This window comes from Dermacentor silvarum, chromosome 3 (genome assembly GCF_013339745.2).
Source record: "Dermacentor silvarum isolate Dsil-2018 chromosome 3, BIME_Dsil_1.4, whole genome shotgun sequence".
Taxonomy (NCBI): Eukaryota; Metazoa; Arthropoda; class Arachnida; order Ixodida; family Ixodidae; genus Dermacentor; species Dermacentor silvarum.
In genome coordinates, this window is record NC_051156.1 from 169,961,489 (window position 1) to 169,982,291 (window position 20,803).

At 43.8% G+C, this 20,803-nt stretch overlaps 1 protein-coding gene across 2 annotated transcripts in view; it reads left to right on the forward strand.

The window, feature by feature from the left end:
• Window positions 1-20,803, forward strand: part of LOC119446076 (ubiquilin-1) — a 40,556-nt gene that overhangs the window by 2,892 nt on the left and 16,861 nt on the right. For both annotated transcript variants that reach the window (XM_037710413.2, XM_037710414.2), the window contains exons 2-8: window positions 6,260-6,362; window positions 11,211-11,266; window positions 12,360-12,395; window positions 14,342-14,467; window positions 15,441-15,566; window positions 17,329-17,457; window positions 19,985-20,102. In XM_037710413.2, the coding sequence (XP_037566341.1) occupies window positions 6,260-6,362; window positions 11,211-11,266; window positions 12,360-12,395; window positions 14,342-14,467; window positions 15,441-15,566; window positions 17,329-17,457; window positions 19,985-20,102 (694 nt within the window). The remainder of the gene's footprint in view (window positions 1-6,259; window positions 6,363-11,210; window positions 11,267-12,359; window positions 12,396-14,341; window positions 14,468-15,440; window positions 15,567-17,328; window positions 17,458-19,984; window positions 20,103-20,803) is intronic.

The following is a 20,803-nucleotide window of genomic DNA, read 5'->3' on the forward strand; positions in this document are numbered from 1 at the left end:
AAGTGAAAAAAAAAAAAATCTATGTTCTGGAGCGTTGGGTTTCTGACATTCCTTTTAAAGCTGTGTTCCACATTTGTTGCCTGTTCAGTGTTGTTCTGCATTGACACCCCAAAAGGCTGCATTCTACGTACATCTGAACATAAATGAAACCATAAATGTCTGGCCAATAGTACATATCATGGAAAAATCAGCATGTCATTACATACCATATAAAAAAAGTAACGTCCATCTGTCCATCGCCAAAGAACTTAACTTTTTATATAGGGTGTACATTTTTAAGTGTACTGACCAGGCGAGCTGGCAGTGGCTAATTAGTGAGGGAAGCCTGTGCATGTACATGGTGAGGAAATATAAACACACAGCTATGTAAAAAAATGCCTGTTAAAAATCGCCTATGTAAAAAAGTGCCTGCCAGGGGGGATTGGGGGGTAGGAACCACAACCTTTGATTGTAAATGTGGTTAACCATCCCTTTAGATTGTGACGGACAAATCTTGGTACACTTATAATGCTGTACTGTGGATTTAATATGTAAGGATTCTTTTTATTTCCCATTCTTTTTTCCCCCTTCGTCATTGGCTGGCATGATGCCAAGTCATTGCCATTGTTGGTATCGGCCCCTTGCTGAGATGGGCGATAATGAATACATATAAAGGAAGAGAATTCTTACATCACATTGTAACGACGTGGGATCGACGAGGACGCGAAGCAGCACCAAGAAATACACCTTGTCAATCGGCAAGAATACCAACGTTTTCTTTGTCTTCACGCTCCAACCTAAAATCCCGCACTACTTCAACCTCGTCCCCACTGGCACATACCCGCGGCAATATTGGCTCCCCATCGGATCCCCCCGTAGAAACAAAATCATTGTCCCGATGATAGAGGCTTGGAAAACAGCAAAAAAAAAAAAAAAATACTGCGCACTCTTGTCAGTCTTCATAGTAGGGCTTCATACGAAGCACGTGAACGATCTCGGATAAATGCCGTCGGCGCTTTAAACAGTGAGAGCCGTCGGGAACGACTTCGTAGTTGACGTCATTGATGCGTCGGAGAACTGTGTAGGGCCCGAAGTATCTGCACAGGAGCTTTTCAGAGAGCCCATGCCGACGAATAGGAGTCCAGACCCACACTTTGTCGCTGATGTTGTATGTTACGGGTCTGTGCCGAAGATTGTAGCGCTTGGCGTCACAGTCCTGTTGCTCTTGGATTCGCAAATGCGCAAGCTGCCTAGCTGCTTCTGCTCGTTGTGTGATCTCTTCAGCACCCGTCTCATTGTCATCAAATTCATGAGGGAACATTGCGTCTAATGTTGTCGTAATCTCACGGCCGTATACGAGACTGAAGGGTGTCTTGCGAGTGGTCTCTTGACGAGCCGTATTGTACACGAAGGTGGCATAAGGTAAAACCTCGTCCCCGTTCTTGTGCTCTACATCTACGTACATGCCTATCATGTCAGCCAGTGTCCTGCTGAGACGTTCCGTCAGCCCGTTTGTTTGAGGGTGATAGGCCATTGTCTTCCTGTGGATGGTGCCACTTAAACATAGAATGATGTCCAAAAACTTGGCCTTGAACGCAGTACCTCTCTCTGTCCTTGACTACTACTGTGGGAGCGCCATGCCTTAGAACGATGTATTCAGGAAAAAATTGTTCCTCGTCGCAGAGCACCTGTCTCGACATATCTAGTCAGATAATCCGTGGCTACGTTGGGAAGGGACCGAGAAAATCCATCCCTACTGGTGCAAATGCTGTGGCAGGCACTTGAACAGGGTGCAGTAGGCCGGTGGCTGGCTTGATGGGCGGTGGTTTGCGACGCTGGCAAACCAGACAAGTCTGTACGTAATGTTTAACGACCGTAGCAAGTCTCAGCCAGTAGTAATTCTGCCGAATCCATGCCATTGTGCGGGTGTAGCCCAAGTGCCCAGCAGTCGGCTCGTTGTGGCAGGCATGTAAGATTTCACGTCGAAGCGATGAGGGAACAACGAGTAAATAGTTGCTGCCGCTAGGTGCAAAGTTCTTTTTGTAGAGTACGTTGCGGCGAAAGCAGTACGACGCTAGCCCTCTTGCAAATAGCCTCGGCACGCTGTAGGTTCGTCCTTCCAGGTAATAAATCAGCGGCAGCAATTCAATGTCATCCCGTTGCTGGCGTGAAATAATCGGCAGTGTCCACGAGTCCCAGAAAGGCAGTCAGCGTCTGCGTGCCATTTTCCCGACTTGTATGCGGCAGTAAAGTCGAACTCTTGAAGTCGAAGACTCCAGCGTGCAAGCCGGCCGGAAGGATCTTTCATAAATTAATAAGCCAGTAGGCGAATGGCGATTGCAAATAATGTTGAAAGACCGACGGTACAGACATGGATGAAATTTCAGAACTGCCCATACCGTTGCGAGGCATTCTTTTTCAGTGGTGGAGTAGTTAGCCTCCCCTGGACAGTGTGCTGCTGGCGTAAGCAATCACCTTTTCACTGTCATTCTGCCATTGTACGACCACCGCCCCTAGACCGATATTACTAGCATCTGTATGCAATATCATCGGGGCGTCTTCATCGAAGTGTGCTAGCACAGGAGCACGCGTTGCCGGAGTTGGTGAAATGCGCGCTGCTGGTCTTCGCCCCAAGTGAAAGGGACATCTTCTCCGGTGAGCTGTGTTAACGGCCATGCGATGCGTGAGAAATTTGTGATAAATCGTCGGTAATATACAGAGTCCCAGAAAACATCGCACGGCCTTTTTGTCTGATGGGGTCGGGAAATTAGCGTTGACAGCAATTTGATCCGGATCAGGTCGGACTCCTTGGTTACTGGCGACGTGACCGAGGAACTGGAGCTCTTGAAAACCAAAATGGCACTTTTCAGGCTTCAACGTGAGACCGGCAGAGCGTATTGCTTCAAAAACAGTTTTCAGCCTTCGTAAGTGTTCGTAGAATGTTGCGGAAAAGACAATCACGTCATCCAGGTACACCAGGCATGTTTGCCATTTGAGTCCAAAGAGCACAGTGTCCATTAGACGCTGAAGTGTTGCTGGCGCTGAACACAAACCGAACGGAAGAACCTGAATTTATAAAGTCCGTCAGGCGTCACAAAGACTGTTTTCTCACGGTCTCTCTCATCGACTTTGATCTATCAATAACCGCTCCATTGATCAAAAATAGCATGCATTTCGCTATCTGTCCAAGGAATCGTCAATACGTGGCAGTGGGTAAACGTCCTTCTTTGTGACCTGATGGAGCTTCCAATAGTCGACGCAGAAGCGCAGGCTACCGTCCTTTTTAACTAAAGCTACAGGTGATGCCCAAGGACTATTAGATGATCGAATGACGCCATCTTCCAGCATCGTCTTCACTTGTTTTTGTATTGCCTCACGTTCCTTTGGAGCCACACGATAAGGGTTTTGTCGAATGGGTCGGGCGTTGACATCAGTAATGATGTGGTGTTTGGTAAGTGGCGGTTGACCAACTCTTGACGCAGATGAGAAACATCCCTGGCACTGCGAGAGCTCAAGAAGACGGTCTCGCTCAATGGCAGTTAATGTCGGACTAATGTCTACAATAGGCGCAGCTGTGGGGATTGTAGAGGCCGCCTCCTGCGCTTCTTTTTTGTTACTTCTATTTGTTACTTTGTCCAAATAAGCGACGGCAGTGCCTCTAATGATGTGTCGATGCTCCTTACTAAAATTAGTCAACAAGAGTTTGGCGCTTCTGTCGATTACATAGATAAGGGCTCTGGCAATGGAGATGCTGCAATTCAGTGCTAGTGCATTGATGTGTTCAGCGACTCTAGTCCCATTCTGCAGCCTGTCACAGTGCACGGGTATGAGAGAGCAACTCCGCGGCAAAAGTATGACATCGTCTGAAGCAATACGTAAGCGTGGTTGTGGGTGCTCCTCATGGGTGACATTATCCGAGTTCGTGGCAAACATGACGCTTCTGTCGCAGATGTTAATCACGGCGCCGTACTCGCACAGGAAATCCATCCCCAATATAAGTTCTTTACAGCACTCAGATAGAATGACGAGGGAGCCGACGAAGGCTGAACTGGCGATTAAGAGTCAGGCCGTGCATTTCCCGACAGGTGTCATCAATTGACCTCCGGCGGTTCTTATGTTGGGCCCGTGCCATGGCGTCTTTACCTTTCTTAGTTTGGCGGTGAGCTGTAAGCTTATGATTAAAAAATGGGAGCCAGTGTCAACTAAAGCGGCTACTAGGTGGTCGTCAGTGCGAACGATCAGGTTGGCAGCTGACGATGTCAGTTACATCTTTCGTAGTTATATCCATCGTATTCGTCGTTGCATTTGCCCTCTTCTTCGTTGTCGGAGTCTTTGCATCATCGTTCGTCGATAATGGGGGATCTGGAGAACTTTGAGTACTGGCAACTTCACCCCCGGAGGTCGCTGCGTTTAGGCCTAATTCCCTGTCGCGGGCTAGGGGACCTGCCCCTAGTCACGTCGGCAAAATTGTGACGGGTCGGTGAATTGTAGCACGCAGAAGCTGGAGAAGAACGTTCACAGGAGCGTCGTTGTAGGCGCGTCGACTGTCATACGGAGAATAGGCCTAGTTAGCAGAAAAGCTTTTGTATTGGGCAGCGCGATAGTTGTTCCATTTGTGGTAAACTCGATAGACGTGTCCAGCTTCACCACAATGGTAGCACACTGGTCGGCGGTCGACGGTGCGCCACAAATCGGTTTTCCGACGCTGATAGTTCGGCAATAACTGTCCATGGAGCCAAGGATTGGCGTGCGCATGTTGAAGATACGGCATTGTTTGTGCTGGCCTGATCGGCGGGGTCGGCAGAGTCAACGGGGATGACGATATCGACTCTGTTTGTAGCGTAGGTGATGGTCGAGTTGTGGGTGTCAACTGCGTAGACTGGACTGCGAACAGCCTCCGCATAAGTAAGGCGCTGCGGCGCGTTACCACAGTCGGGCGATGAAAAAGCTTGGGGACTTCTTCCCGAACCACATCAGCTACAAACGATAACGCTGGCGCCGGTTCCATAGGTGCAATAACAATTCCGAGCTGCTGAAGCTCTTCTCGCACAGCCTCTCGGATAACTTCATGCAGAGGCTTGTTGTTACTCGCAGCCAGTACGGAAGTGTTCACCACTGAGTTATTCATGTCATTCTGGCGGTATCGTTGCTGTAGTTCAATGGCGGTAGCCTCATTTGTGAACTCACTGTAGTCGGCGGATTTCTCTTAAGACTGGCAAACAGTTGCTGTTTCACTCCCCGCAAGAGATAGCGCAGCTTTTTTTCCTCTGGCATGTTGGGGTCTGCCCTGCGGAAAAGACGGGCCATGTCTTCTGAGAACATAGCAACGCTCTCATTGCTTTTTTGAATGCAGATTTCAAGGAGATGCTGCACATTTTCCCTCCTGTCGATGCTTGTAAAGGTATCCAGCAGACACATGCGGAAGTCGTCCCAAGTGGCAAAGCTCCTCTCCCGGTTGACGTACCACGTACGAGCATTGTCCGTCGTATAGAAATAAACACTCGAGAGTTTGTCCTCTGAACTGGTCTTATGGTTGTACTTGGCGACACGCTCAAACTGGTCTAGCCAATCTTAGACGTCTTCAAAGGGATCTCTATGAAAGCTCTCCGGAATCTCTTGAAAGCTCTCCGGAATCGAGGATTTTGCAGTGTTACTTGCGATGGAGCCGCGGTGGCCATGGTAGTTGCAGAAGGCAAACGATTTGTCGAGGTTTCTTGCAGGGGACTGGACTCGGGCGCTAGGCCTAGCAGGCAGTGACTGAATTGGTGGACCGCTGTTTCGATGTGCGATGGCGATTCTGGGCTTGATCGTCGGTTCTGAGAAGGGGTGCCAAGCATGAAGGATGAAGTAAACCCAGCACCTCCACCAGTGTAATGACGTGGGATGGACGAGGACGCGGAGCAGCACCAAGACACACCTTGTCAATTGGCAAGAATACCAACAACGTTTTCTTCATCTTCACGCTCAACCTAAAATCCCGTGCTACTTCAACCTCGTCCCCACTGGGACATACCTGCGGTAATATAGTTGTTCCAGTATGGTGCCTGTCTGGTGCCTGTCGTTCATCACTGCTTTGTTTTCAGGTGGGCTTATTCTAAGACACGGTAGCTGACGCATGAAGTGGTTATCTGGTTTTCAACATCGGCAAACCTTGACTTCATTCTTGCTACTTCCTTGCTGCTTGTAAGCAGTTGCTCAGAGTGTGTACCACTGATATGTGAAACGAGGAGGATTGTGCAGCTTTTCTGTAGCATTCTTTTTCACCCCTTTGTTACCGCAGCTGAAGGAGCAGGTTTCGAAGGAATTTAATGCCCCCCTGGAGCAGCTTTGCCTCATATTTGCTGGGAAAATTCTTAAGGACAATGAAGCCGTCTCCACGCACAGTGAGTAATTTCCCACTGCCTTCCCTTGAATTGTGGCTTGTTCATACCTGGCCAACTCCCCCGAATCTTCCGTAAAGTTTACGTATTCGGGCTTGGTTTACAATTTTACAAATGTTGCATCAAGCTTTATCGAAAGTAAGTTTTACCCGTCGGTTCCTGAACCTTCTGTTAGAAGTCTTGTTATGGTGAAAGAAAGCTTATGCAGACAAGTTCATGAAGTCTGTGAAACCAGAGTTGCTGGAGAAGTCAGTGGGATTTAAAAACAGTCCTGTCAGTATTTGCTGTGCCAAGTTTGTTGCTGCTTGCGTGACATATCTAAAGGTAAATAATCCTTAATAAACTACTGTGTATGTATCCCTGAAAGGACGTGTGCTCAGGGCACAGTTAAAAAAAAAGTGTGCGCTGATCCCCTCCTCTCTTCCCCTTTGGTGTCATGCATGCGAGATTTCATGAATTAAGTTCACATGTTAAGTTAAAACACATAAATGTATTTTTCTAAGCATGAAAGAAGCCCGCAAATACACGCAGAATTGCCGCGCGACTGGCCGCTCGAGGCACTTTGCGTGTATTCGGGGGCTTCTTTCACGCTCGGAAAAAGACTTTTATGTAGCACGTATTGAGCAACAGAAAGCTGTATCGGGTAGTTTTTCATTGTGCTCTACAATTTTCTCATTGACTCTTTGATAATTAGGACAGTGCTTCTCGAGTTAGATAATTAATTATAATTACCTAATTAAATCTCAGTAACGAAAAAATTACTGGCGGCTACTCCACTGTACTAGAAACAATACGCACTAGGTTTGCTTCGCGTAACACTGTTCCTCTTTTTTTAAATCATGCTGCGTGATAGCTGGGGCACCCTGTATATGTCAAGGTAACGACGCATTATCATGGTTGTGTGGTGATAATCTGAGATGAGATGCCGTTGAGGCCACACACACACAGTTATTAAATAAATAACTTTTTATGATGAATAAGCGTATCTTATTTAACTTACTGAACTTATTTAAACTGAAAAAAAATTGTTCATCTTATTTTTGGCAGGTAATTCTTGTCATAAAATATGTTAAAAGTGCTATCGTGCCAAGAATGATAAGTAACTAATGAATTGTGAAAGCTTTTGCATTTATGTAGCTATGTGTTGAAACTAAGCAATGAACCGCATTACATAAAGCTAATTTTAGTGTAGAAGAGATATAACTGAAGGCGATCGAACATACAGGCGCAAATATTGGCTGAGAAATTTAATAATCACCTTACTTTATTAGTAGACATCGTCAGTGACACTACTGCACTACATTACATGTCCGCACAAGTTTCGGCGGTTTACCTAATTTTAGGCACAGGTATTTTCCCACAATGTATGAAGCATGCAAATGTTTAAGGGAGGAGACAAAAATGATTTGAAAAACTGTAGGCTGATATTTGTTCTACCATTGTTTTCAAAGCCCATAGAAAACATATTTATAAGATTGTCGAACTTCTTTACAAAACACTCGGTAATTGCGTCGGCTCAGTGCAGTTTTAGGTCAGGGCTGTCGACCGAGGTAGCATTGCTATGGCAAAATGAAATTATATTAGGCAATATTGAGGACAAGAAACTTACACTATGTATATTTATTTGTTGACTTCTCTAAAGCCTTTGACCGGATAAATCACAATACCATTTTACAAAAGTTACTCTATTGCGGCATTCGAGGCACTGCACTGAATCTAATTTCCAGTTTTGAGCAATAGGCTACAGTATGTAAGCATAAACGCAGAACAATCATCCTTGTAAAAACTTAAGATGTACCTCAAGGTTGTATACTGGGGCCGCTAATTTTTATTACTTATGTCAACAACATTAATAACATAGACAAGACCATCCAATATGTCATATATGCGGATGACACTTCCTTGTTTTTTACAGGTGTGGCCGTTAATGGCCTTATTTTAGCAGCAAATGCGACACTAGATGACTTGTATGCATGGTCGACCGTAAACTCTCTACAAATCAACTGTTTAAGAACCAAAGCCGTTCTGTTTCGCTCAAAGGGAACAACGTACACAGCTACTTCAAAGCTATACCTGAATGATTCTGTGATTGATTTTTCTTCAACAGCTAAAGCCTTGGGAATTGTTTTTCATGAGCGTATGTTATGGGATTCCCATAGTGAAATGGTAACAAACGAGCCAAGTAACGCACTAGGCATGCTTAAGAGGTGTCAGTCATTTGTACCGACTACTCAGATGTTATTGATCTATAACACGCTTTTTTTTGTTCGCAGCTACTCTATGGTCTTTTGGTGGGGGGCACTGGCACCTGCAATCTAAGCAAAAATTACTCGCACTTCAAAAAAATGCATTACTTTGTATTGCAAATGCCGAATATAATGCACATACCTCATCTTTATTCAATAAATTCAAAGTGTTAAGGTTAGATAACATGTATGAATATTGTTTATTAGTGTCTTTGAAAACTGAAATTAACGAAGGAAATAAAAATCTTACCTCCATAGCATGCTTAGAGCGCAGCACCTCGTCTCGACCTACTAGACAGAGCGATTATTGGAAGGTTCCTCGATGCCGAACAAACTATTGCCTTCAAATGCTGAAACATTCACTCCCACACATACTTAATAAATTCAATTTTTCGTTAGAGCGATTGCACCTTTTTTTTGCGACAGGATATGTCCAATCTTTTTTGACTGACATGGTGTATTTCTTGTTGCGTTTTCTTGTTGCAAAACATGCGGCATGAAATGCCGCATTTTTTAGATTTTTTTGCAATTTTTTCGACAAGTGCAAATCCTCCTGCATTTTCTTTTTTGTATGTAACTATATTCCTTACTGTGCGAATTTAACTATGTATTTATGAGCATATTTACTTATTTACATGACTTAACGAATGCTGTCATTTTTCTGCCTTGTATTGCTGGGACGTGGGGCCAGTCAAGCTGCGTTTAATTGCAGCTTTCTTGCCGCGTTCTACACCACACATTGTATCTTTGTTTCATGTATGAGTGTAAAAAAAGAATGTAAACAATGCAACACTGTGCTGAAATAAACTTCAACTAGGATAAATGTAATGTGATAAATATTGAGGAATTAATGTTTTGAAAAAATTAAGCAAAGCAAAAAAGATAGCCCATTTGGACCAAATTTATTTGCAAAATGAGCTGTAAATTCCAAAATATTGCATCAATTTCTTTTGTCCTAGTTCGTTGCACACATCTCTATGGGAGGAATGAGTGCGAAAATTTTCATTTCAAAAAAGTCATTGAGAAAAATGTTATCAAAGCTGGCGTAACATGAGGTGGAGCAAAACCTTATTTTGAGAAAAACGTAAACAAATGTTTTAAACCACGTGAAAGATGTCAAAAACAACACATAGAGGCCTAAAATGCACCAGGTTCATAGCCGGGGCCCCCATGAGATGCACCAGTCTCTCGTTTTGTTCGTGTGGCTGCTCATTCACAACATAAAATGAAAAAATATTTTGAATAATATTTGTATTTAAAAAATAGGACTGATTTTTGGAACCAATGCAATGTGGTTTCGGTTTCGCAATACGAAGGTATGGGTTTGGAAAACTCGCTGTAACTCCCAAACTAATCATGATAGGAAGATAATTTCTTTTGAAACATGTTTCTCAATGTTTGGGCATACATAAAACGTAAAAAAACAAAAAACAATCGTGTGAGAAAATTGAACTTTTCAATGTGGCCTCTCACCTTCTCATCAAGTTTTATCCGAGTCCTATATTTGTACCATGTAGCAGTGAACAGAACTCAATTTTGTTAAAAATCTTTTTTGCTGGGTTTACCGAACAGCCAGGCCATCTTGAATGTATGAAAAATAAAACATGCCATCTGACTCCTTCATGTACGAGAGTGATTAAAGAATTATTCATACTCTGGAAGTTGGCATTATTCATAGCAAAAGACTAATCTGTTTTTGGCATTATCACTCAGCTTTTCGACAGGGTTTTGTTGGTCTGTAAATGAACAGAATTTAATTCACTTGTTCCGCGCTCAGTGTTGTCATGACCTGTAGAAATTTAGAGACACATGCTTTGCTTATGGCTGGCTCTTGTTTCCTTCACTGAACTGTCACATTCAACTGCTGTAGAGAAACAGACACAAGTGCTTGTGTCTGTCTCACTTGTCAGTCCTTTGTTGCTAGTGTACTGTACATACCTACCAAGTCTCCCAAGTTTTCCATGATTTATGAATTCGAGCTCATTCTACAATTTAAGTGATGTTCTGTCAAGCTAAAAAAAGAAAAAAAATTCTGTCCGTAAAGAAGTTCCACTTGTCCGTCTCTTGACTTCTACTGATTGCGAAAGAACATCAGAGGGGTACCTTCTTCAAACGTGTTTATTCTTCCAAGTTTCTAAAGCATGAGAAATCAGCAACAAAGTTGTTGAAAAAGTCACTGTGATCTGAAAACAGTATGTTGCTTGTCAGCTTGAGCTGGTCTAAGTTTGCAGGTTTGCAGGTAGGGCTACATAACTATAATATGAGGCTGTGGCCAACAGAAGTATTCAGATAACTAGAGTGTGGGTAGTTTTTCGCAGCTTCGGTGGTGTCCAAAGCTTGACGTCGATGACGTGTTTCCGTCTCTCGCAATCGCTTCTGCTGCATGCAACTGGCAAAAGCATAGCCTTCGAGATGGGCATTTATTACCCAGAGGGCGCCACCACTGGGGCGTGAATTCGGGCATCACCTATTGCAGCCATCGATCCTGGTGGTATTTAGACTAGGTGGCAAATTATGTATGTGTCGTATCGTTTCCCTTCACTTCCGAAAGGATTTGTTGCCACTGTATCTGACCACTGTGGTGTATGTGTGCATCTCTGCCCAGATATAAAAGACGGTTTGACGGTACATCTTGTGATCAGGTCTCCTGCCTCGGCTAGGGTGAGTGCTGTTCTCTAGACACTGTTTGCTTTTCACTTCATGAGCTATTTTCATGATTTTTAGCACTGATTAGGCTATGCATGAGACAGTGGTTCATTGCTTCATCAGCATTTGAGGCCAGCTAGAAGATGTAGGAGTTGTTGTTAAACACATTGTCCCTTTACGATTTTCCTAGAAGTTTCCTAAATGCTTTGCACCTCTAGCATTACCTCGCTGATTAAGACAACAGTGAAGGGAATGTAAAGGTTCTTTTCTGCTTATACCGATTGTTTGTTTCAGCTGCTTCGTACTCTGGAATTTGTTAAATGGCAAGCATTGCTGCTATGATTGGCGTTTTCTTAGTCTCCTGTCAAAGATTTTGCCGCGATTAAAAAGCACTGTTGTTTCTTCCCTCTGTGTTCGTCTTTAGTGCTGTCTCATCACGTTACCATGCCAACTCGCCCAGCTGTCCTTATTTTTAGAACATTGCATGAAGAAATCTGTATATGCAAAGCTTTGTGACATAGTTGAAGATTCACTTGATTCACGGCTGGAGACTAGTCTTGCTATACCACCATTTCTTTTCGTAAGAAAACATGAGGTGCCATGTTGTCTTTGCAGCAGCAAATGTATCTCCCTCTATTGCACGTGCATCAACTGGTGTACGGAGCATGCACTTTCAGAAGTCTCTAAGGTTCGACTAGCATGGCCACCACAGCATTTTGTTGAGGCTACTTGGCAAGATACATGAAGCCACTGCTGTTGGTCCTGAAAATGCAAAATTCGTGTGAAGACCTTCCGGGTCAACTTCACGATGAGAATATAACCTTGGTATCAGGGTACAAATAGGATGCGTGTCTATTTTTTTTTAAATTGGGAGTGTGATAGACATCTCTTTTGTAATATTCACGTGGCTTTCTGCTTTTCTAAGGGGAGGCGCATTTGCTGCTTGCAGAAATGTAATTCTGCCTATGCAATGGGCTTATCTTTTGTCTGGCCTCTTTTAAGATGCGATCAGAAATCTGCTGCGTCTGTTCACATTGTCCCCGCTGTGTTCTTTCAGTTTCTCAGCTTCTCTATGTGCTTGAGTGTTAAATTGATATTTTGCTTTCAGGGAGATGGCGCAAGGAGACCAGATGAGCCCAGCCCAGTAAGTGCCATTCACTTTGCTAGTGTCACTGTCTTGCTGCCATCACACTTGACCCGGACAATGAAGACACATCCATAGTGGCATAACTTTAGCAAAAAGGAGCTGTAAGGAGAAGGCTTAGAATGCTTTGGGAGGAAGACTCATTAAGGTAGCACATGCAAGGCACCCTCAACCAGAACTCTCCAGCATCTTCTGCAGGAAAAGCAAGAAGGCAGGCATGTTCTTAAAGGCACACGAAATGGCAAATGAGATTCGGCTGTCATAATTCTAGATTCACTAATTTTACTGTAATATTTTGATTAAACGAAGGCCAAAGTTGTATTTTTTTTTAAATTTGATACCAGAGCCCCAATGGCAGCACGTCAGTGAGAGGTGACAGATTAAAAAGCAGTTTTTTTTTTTTCTTTCTTTTTTTTTTGTGCGTACTTTTTGGACCATTGTAGGTCAAAGTTCTTGAAGCGTGATAAGTTCTATTTTTGGCAGAAATAATGTCATCCATCTGTGGCGATAAAAATTTAATGAGGCCCAAGCAGACCCTATATTGTGGCAACATTAAGGCGGCATCACAGATTGTGTATTGTTATGTCTTTTCTGGATTACCCAGGCTTCTCTCATAGTAAAAACGGTGTCAAACCTAAAAAAAAAATACCAGTTCGGTTTGGGTACAGGTTCAGTGCACTCCAATTTCATTGTTCAGTTCACTCCATTTTGGTTCAGTTCCGGTTCAGAGAAGTAAAATTTATAATGGGTTCACAAATTCCGGCGCAGTTATGCCCAAAATTGCTGTTTGGGTGTAGTTTTCAGTTAGAGTTCAGTTCAAAATCCTGGGTAAAAGTGACCCTTTTTCTTTGCTGAAAGGTAATTCATTTACACAGCTCAACCTATTTTGCTCTTTAGTGTTCCTTGTTTCCTGTTTTGTTCTTTAGTATGATTGTGTCTATATTCAACCACACCTGCCGCAGATTTTAATGACCACAATTATGTATTTGCAGTTGTGGTCAGGTGTGCTTTTTTTATGTGAGAGGGACAGCAAGTGGGAGGGCTCCTATCTTTAAGAAACGTCGTCATGGCAGTGCATTTATTCAGTAATACTTGTTGCTAGGCTAGTCGGTTCATGCTGTATTACGGACCATAGGAACTATGGCCACTTAATGCAAATCAACATAAAATAAGGGGATGTGCGACAAGTGGCCTTAGTTTTTACGGTCCGTAATAGAGTATGAACCAACTGACCCAGCAGCAAGTACTATTGAGTTACATTTCTTCTTCAGTGGGCCCTATTATAGTGCTCACCTTGTCCCCTCCTCCCCTAATTTTTATGTTGATTTGTGCTAAGTGGTCATAGTTATGGTCTGTAACACAGTGCAATTTATTATGTAGCAAAACAAATTGCCAACAACCTCTCTATGTAAGCTTTATGTTCAAACTGGGAACCACCTGTCCATGGCACTCCAAGCACATGAAAACATGGGGACTAAAGACAATCTTTATTGTACTACTTGAGAATTAGGCCAGCATGGAAATTGAGCTAGTTTAGATGTTCCTTCACCTTGTGATGCGTTCCGTCGTCCTTGTTCGCTGCGTCGTTTTGTGGTTGTCGGTTGTACTTGACACATCATATGATGTATAACTTTATTGCCCGACTGTCTGCGCATAGTCGCATATTTTAGACTGGAATATTTGCTGTGCAGCTCCACTTAGTATGAGAAAGCAAAAGAACTGGCAGTCAAGGGGTTCTGTATTGAAAGAAATTTATAGCCATGTCATTCCCTTTCTTGCCTGTTATATTTAGTGCCTTGTCTCATGACAGCCTAACTGACAACCATGTGGGAATTTTGCCTGGAAGTGGCGAAAGGGTCTGGAGACTTGAGCACCATACTTTTGTATCTGTAGTGTGCCAGTGTGTACGCCTGTTGCAATGTGTGCGTGTTTGGGCCATGGTGCAGACTGGCCAGCCGTCTGGTGTGCCGCCAAACCCATTTGGCACCGGAGCAGGCGGTCTCCCAGGCTTGGCGGGTCTCAATCTGGGCACGGGCACCTTTGTGGAGATGCAGCAGCGCATGCAGAGGGAGGTGAGGATCGGGACGGCAATGGCATTGTCCTGTTCGCTGTGCATTTTATCTCGGCGGCTATTACGAGTTCACTCCCCGATTCGTTTTGATGTCCAGCGGTGGTGCTGACAGCTGCTGCATGAATCCCACTGTGCAGTGCTTCAGTTTATAAAGAAAAAAAAAAAGTCTGCAGTATTATGTTAGGAATTGAACTCGAGATGTATAAAGATTGTCCGTTGAAGATGTTGGCTTTCAGCCACTTCACTAATGCTGCAGCAGTGAATACTGCACTTGGAGAGCATGGTCGTGCAGCCAGCTGTGATTACTGTTAATTGGCTGACGCCATGCTCCGCAGATTATCTATAAATCAGCATCGATGTGACAAAACAAAAATTTAAGAAAGCCAGCAATAGGACACGAAAGGCAGGATAGGAAATCGGCGGGGAGAGAATAAAAACAAAATGTGTCTGCCATTCTCACCCACCAGGGAGCAGTAGCTCCACAAATAAAGATTATGTGTATTACAGTCGTCACTCAATGTTTTTCTTATTAAAGGCAGACTGCTGACACGCATATGTGAATGTTTTTTCGAACTAATAATGCACAAAATAATGCCAGAGTTGCTGCACACAATATTCTACCATCTATCGTGCCGCTGCCTCGCATTATAGGCGTAACTGTCACTTTTCTGTTTTGAACAAACAGTTATTGCAACCCCTTCCCTGCTTGTTGCTAGAGGAATCTTGCTTGTATAGCACGGGTTGTGCAGCAAAGGTGTAAGCTGCTTCTCTTATGAAGTTATGTTGTACTTTTTTGTTCTGTGCAATTTTGCTTAAAGAACTGACGCAAGTCCTCCTGATTTTTCAATAGATGGTAGCAATTTTCGTGTCTCTATTTGTTCATTAATAAAGGGGGAAATCCAGTGACTTTTCAAATATTATGTCCTCGCTAAGTTTGACCCGTGTGCCCTTGTCTTCTGTACTTCCGCGCGCAGCTGATGAGCAACCCCGACCTGCTGCGGCAGCTGATGGAAAATCCGTTTGTCCAGTCGCTCATGTCGAACCCGGACTACATGAGGCAGCTGATAGTTGGCAACCCTCAGATGCAGCAACTCATGGAGGTGAGCAAATTTACACCCCTACGAAGGAGGCTCCTACATCTGCCAGCACGCAAACAGTTTACTTTTTTGGTGGCTGTTGTCATTTCAGAGGTTTTAACAAGGATTGCGCGAATACCGAATAACAGATTTTGAACCGAATCAAGAAAAAAAATCCATATATCGAATCAAGTACAGTTCAAACCCATGATACGAAATCCCACGACAGTGAAATTCTCGTGACACCAAAATATTTTTTGCATCCCCGGCGAAAGCCCACAGGATTCAGTGCATTTTGTGCCTCTCGACAATGAAATGTCGCTAACTGAAGTCCCGCATCAACGAGATTTGCCGGAACATAACCCCGCATATTACTTAGCATGCGTCAGAAACACGTGATGGCCGCCATCTTGTTTGTTGAATGACTGTTTGAAGTGGCACGCATGTTGCTACCGACACGTGACTGTTTTTGCACACCTAGCGTGGTTCTTAATGCGTGGCTCGGTCAGGAAAGTGCATGAAGAACAGATAAATCCACGTCTGACCAATGTGGACTTCTTTATGGCGCTTGAGATGGCGGCCGCAGCATGGACAGCCACGCATCTGGCTCAAGGCTAGCAAACTCCAAAAAGTGCTCTTATGTGTTTTGTTTGCACCTAAGTTGTGTAAAGTACCACATTACACATGCGTAGACCCCGACATACTTGTTGACAAAAACAGCCAAGTGCTGAAAGCTATCGCAAGCGTCAGAAACGCGTGATGGCCGCCATCTTGTTTGTTGAATGCCTGTTTGAAGTGGCACGCATGTCACTACCGACATGTGACTGTTTTTGCACACCTAGCGTGGTTCTTAATGCGCGGCTCGGTCAGGAAAGTGCATCAAGAATAGATAAATTCACGTCCGACCAACGTGGACTTCTTTATGGCACTTGAGATGGCGGCCGCAGCATGGACAGCCATGCATCTGGCTGCGACTGAGGAATCATCCGAGAATATGCATTCCTTGCTTCAAGAACGCTGGCTTCGGTGCCACCCAACAGGCATCATGTGTGGATTTTGTGCAAATTCGCATGCGATTCGGTGCCTGACTTAGATTTGCCCTTTTTCTTTTGTATTTAGAGGCAGAGCAGCAATGTTTTACAACATAAATCAGCAATGTGTTTCGTCATTTTTTCTTTGTCTTGTTTAATTTGATTAGCTAGATAATTCAACCAATTTCATCGGTGCCTTCAGGTTCGAAATAATGGAGTTCGACTGGACCCCCATCTTCCCCTGCTTTTCTCCTGTATAAACTCTCCCTCATCTTGATACTGGACACAGCCACTGTCATACTTTCTGCACAATACCTATTGTGCAAGTCCTGTAGAGCACTCGGCGTCAACACACAAGGTGCTGAACAAACAGCGTAGACAACAGGACTACGAGAAGGCGACAACACAGGCGCTGTGTCCTGTTATCTGCGCTGTTTGTTCAGTATGTCGATGTTCCACCAACTAGCTCAAATTAGCATTCTTGTACAAAGGTACCCTTAGCAATCTCATTTTGCATGTTCTTTGAAGTATGCACAAGGTGTCTTGGTTTTGTGCTGGTTATGTCTGACAGACTTCTGTTATTGCCTTGACCTGGCTGCTGTAATTATACCCTACTCCTTTCTCTTGTGTTCGCTGTATTTCACTTGAGGCTTATTAGCACATATTTAACGACTCTAGGATTTATGCTCTAACATCAAGGGATAGACTATGAGTAAGATATGTAGCCAAATCTTTCTGTGAACCTCTTTCCGCAGAGAAACCCCGAAATCAACCACCTGCTGAACAACCCCGAGATGCTGCGGCAGACCATGGAGATGGTGCGGAACCCGTCAATGCTGCAGGAGCTGATGCGCACCCAGGACCGAGCCATCAGCAACCTTGAGGCATGGCCTTGTTCAAATGTTTGCTGATGTTGGATTTTCGCTTAAAAACGAGGTGTAAGGCTGTTACAAGAAGCACTGTGTTGAACTAAGGCAATTATGGGACATCTAAAGCTCAGTCTGTAAACCCTTCAGACACCAATTTTTTTTTCTGTCCATTGGAAATGTAATTTCGATATGTTTCTTGCATCACAATCATAAAGAGCATATACAGCTGCACAAGTAATTCAGTATCTTCAATTCTTCTAAGAGTTATGTCAAGTTTGCAGAATGTGTACTTCATGCTAGAACTCTCTACAGGAGCTGTCAGATATGAGAACATGGACTATTTCATGCCTAGCATATTTTAAAAATATGGCCGATCTGTTAGCATTGTGAACATCCATAAAAGAAAAGGACCTGCTACATGATGACATACTGACTCGTCAGCAGACATGCACCTGTCTGCCTTCCAATTCATTTTGCAAGAACATTTTACGCAAATCACTCAACTTTGCAGCATGTCAAATAAGAAGTGTTTAATAAGATGTATGCAGAACATTTTAAATACCCTTATTTTCATATTACTTTTGCTCTTAATGCACTATCTTGGCTTGCACACTTGTAGCACCTGAAAGGGTTAAAGGAAACACTTTTCTAACTAATCATAGAATGGCCTCACTAATCTGGCGTCTTAATCTGGCATCTGGGTGTGCACTTTGAAAGGAAAAAAAAAGCAAAATCCTCAAGGAAAAAAAGAAAAAAGGCGAACCGCTTTGTCACGCCTGCCTTTGTGTTGCATACCCTGCACAGCACCCATACATTACATTGTCTCAAGGGGAAAAAAAAGAAAAAAAGAAGTCGAGCTGTTTTGTTACAGCAGCTTTCAACGCATTACATTACCGGTCTTGCGTGCCCCTTTCCCATCTCCCTTCCATCCTCTCACCGACGTCGGAGGGGTGGAAGGGAGTCGGGAGAGGTGCGATGAAGGCGTGCCATTCCGGTGCAAGGCACAAAGGGAGGTGTGACGGAGTGGCTCCATTTTGTTTTTTTCCCCCACCTGGATTGCGTTCCTTTTCTTTTTGGCGCAGACACCAAGTAGCGTTATAACAAGTAATGCTGCATGAGAACATTATACTACTTGCTTTATTTTACTATAGAACACACACAAAAGTTCACAGTGTAGCATCGGCTGATTGTTACATCCCGAGTATTGTTGAAACCAGTAATGCAATAATTGGGTTTGAGTGTACTTCTTTTTGTCGAGTTAAAATGTTCGAATGTTTGTCCCATTTGATTGTTGTGCAACCCAGTTATAACAACGGCATTTTTTTGGCACTTGAATATTGTTATAAGTGGGTTTAACAGCATAGCTGAAACAATATTTTGCTCAGTTGAACTGCGGAACACATCCTTTACAAGTGCGTTTAACTACATAGCTGAAACAACTGCGGTCCTTAGTTGAACTCCAGAACACATCCTTTAATTGTTATATTCAGGCTTGCGTTCTCTCGTGCATTCTCTCGTGGACATGGTTTTCAAGTGATCTTGTTTGAAATGAGAGGTGACTATAAAAAAGAATGTAATTTTAGTTTTGTTAGAGTTGCATGCATTTCAGCAGCTGCAAGCTCTTAACAGCTTTTTTAGCTTATGATATTCCAATTTCAAAGCTGGGTGCATGCAATGATCATCTTGGAGAAAAATTTTCCTCCACTTCCTGTAATTATATTACAGCCAAGGTGGTTGGCCCCACTGCAGTGCAAGCAGTGCTTAATAGATAAGCACAACTATGTAGCTGATGGGGGTTTATAAAAAAAACTTAGGACAACAAAAAAGAATTCCTACCAAAGTCCTTAATATGACATTACGATGCAAGCCCCATTATTGCAGCATACTCAGCTCTTCATGGAGTTGTGCATCTAAGACAACCACCTACACAATTTCGTGCCTACAATTTTTTTGTGCCAGCGAAGTTGCAGCTAATTACTGAATAGCATTTCAAACAGCTCTTCTCTGCCTGCTCGTAATCTACCTGCAATATCCATCTACAAGGCACTGAGCATTAATCTATTATTTAGGTGGAATGACTCGAGAAAACTGGGAGGTGAACATCTTCAATTTGAACTTTCAGGACACCTTGATGGTCTTTCTCTAACCTGTAGCAGAGGCTCAACAAAAGTCGCTGTAGCTTTCAAGAGCAGTATTGCTGTGGGAACTGGTTTTGAAATGATCTCGTTGGTTCATGGCTCTTTCTGGCTGATCCAGAGTATTACAGCGTGAGGAGGACAAAACCAAAGAACAGACGAGGACAAGCGCTGTCATTGTATAACATCGTGACTTTGTGACAAAGACGTAACCATTGAACTTGAAAGGACCTTCACAAGGGCGAATGCGAAGAAAAGACAAGGACAAACGCTCGTCTTTGTCCTTGTTTTCTCTTTGGTTTTTGTCCTTGTCAAGGAGTTGTGCTGTTATACTTTGAATTATGCAAAACTGACTAGCCCAATCTTGACCTTACTAAGTCTCCCTGGCCTTCCCCGTTTCTCTGCAGAGTGCTCCGGGCGGCTACAACGCCCTGAGGCGCATGTACACGGAGCTGCAGGAGCCCATTATGAATGCGGCCCAGGAGCAGTTTGGGGGAAACCCATTTGCATCTCTGCTTGAAAACAGTGAGTGTGTGCTTCTTCCACTGGCGGTAGCGGGAGGGGCAAAGTGACTGTTTATTTAGCTGCATGACACAAAGTTACGAAATCACTGCTCTCTAAAAGAAAATTGTATGATATAGAGTGGGGTCTGCTGTTAAAAGGAACACTCAAATTCATGGCTAGCGGGACACCAAAGGCAAATATCAATCAAGCTAATGTTATTGATCCACGCCCAAAGTGGCACTTATACTGAGAACAGAGCTTTTCTAAGAAAATGACATGAATGTCGGATGGGTTCGGTGGCCACCGTGTGAGAATATTGTTCTGCTACCTTAACGTAACTCGTCCTGTTTAAAAAAAGGGAGGAGAGGGATGGAGTTCACAAACACTCCACACGGGGACTTTTGCTGCAGCAGCGTAGGTGGCACAGCACGTTCAGAGGGAAGCGCGAGAGAGCAGCCCAGCTGCGTACACGCTTTATACATGGGTTTCAGTGGCTGTAATACGGTGTGTCAATACATTGCTTCAATGCTGATCGCATTAACAACATCGATGTTCATCGGAAAGTGGGTTCTGCCAGATTACTTACTGGATTTTCCTATGGAACTCTCTGGTAAAGCACACCCTCCGAGGTTATTGAAGCAGCTACATAAAATGTACTGTTCTTCGCAAGGAATTGAATTGTGTAAAAATTGTATAGCTCCTCCTTTTATGATTTTCTCTGC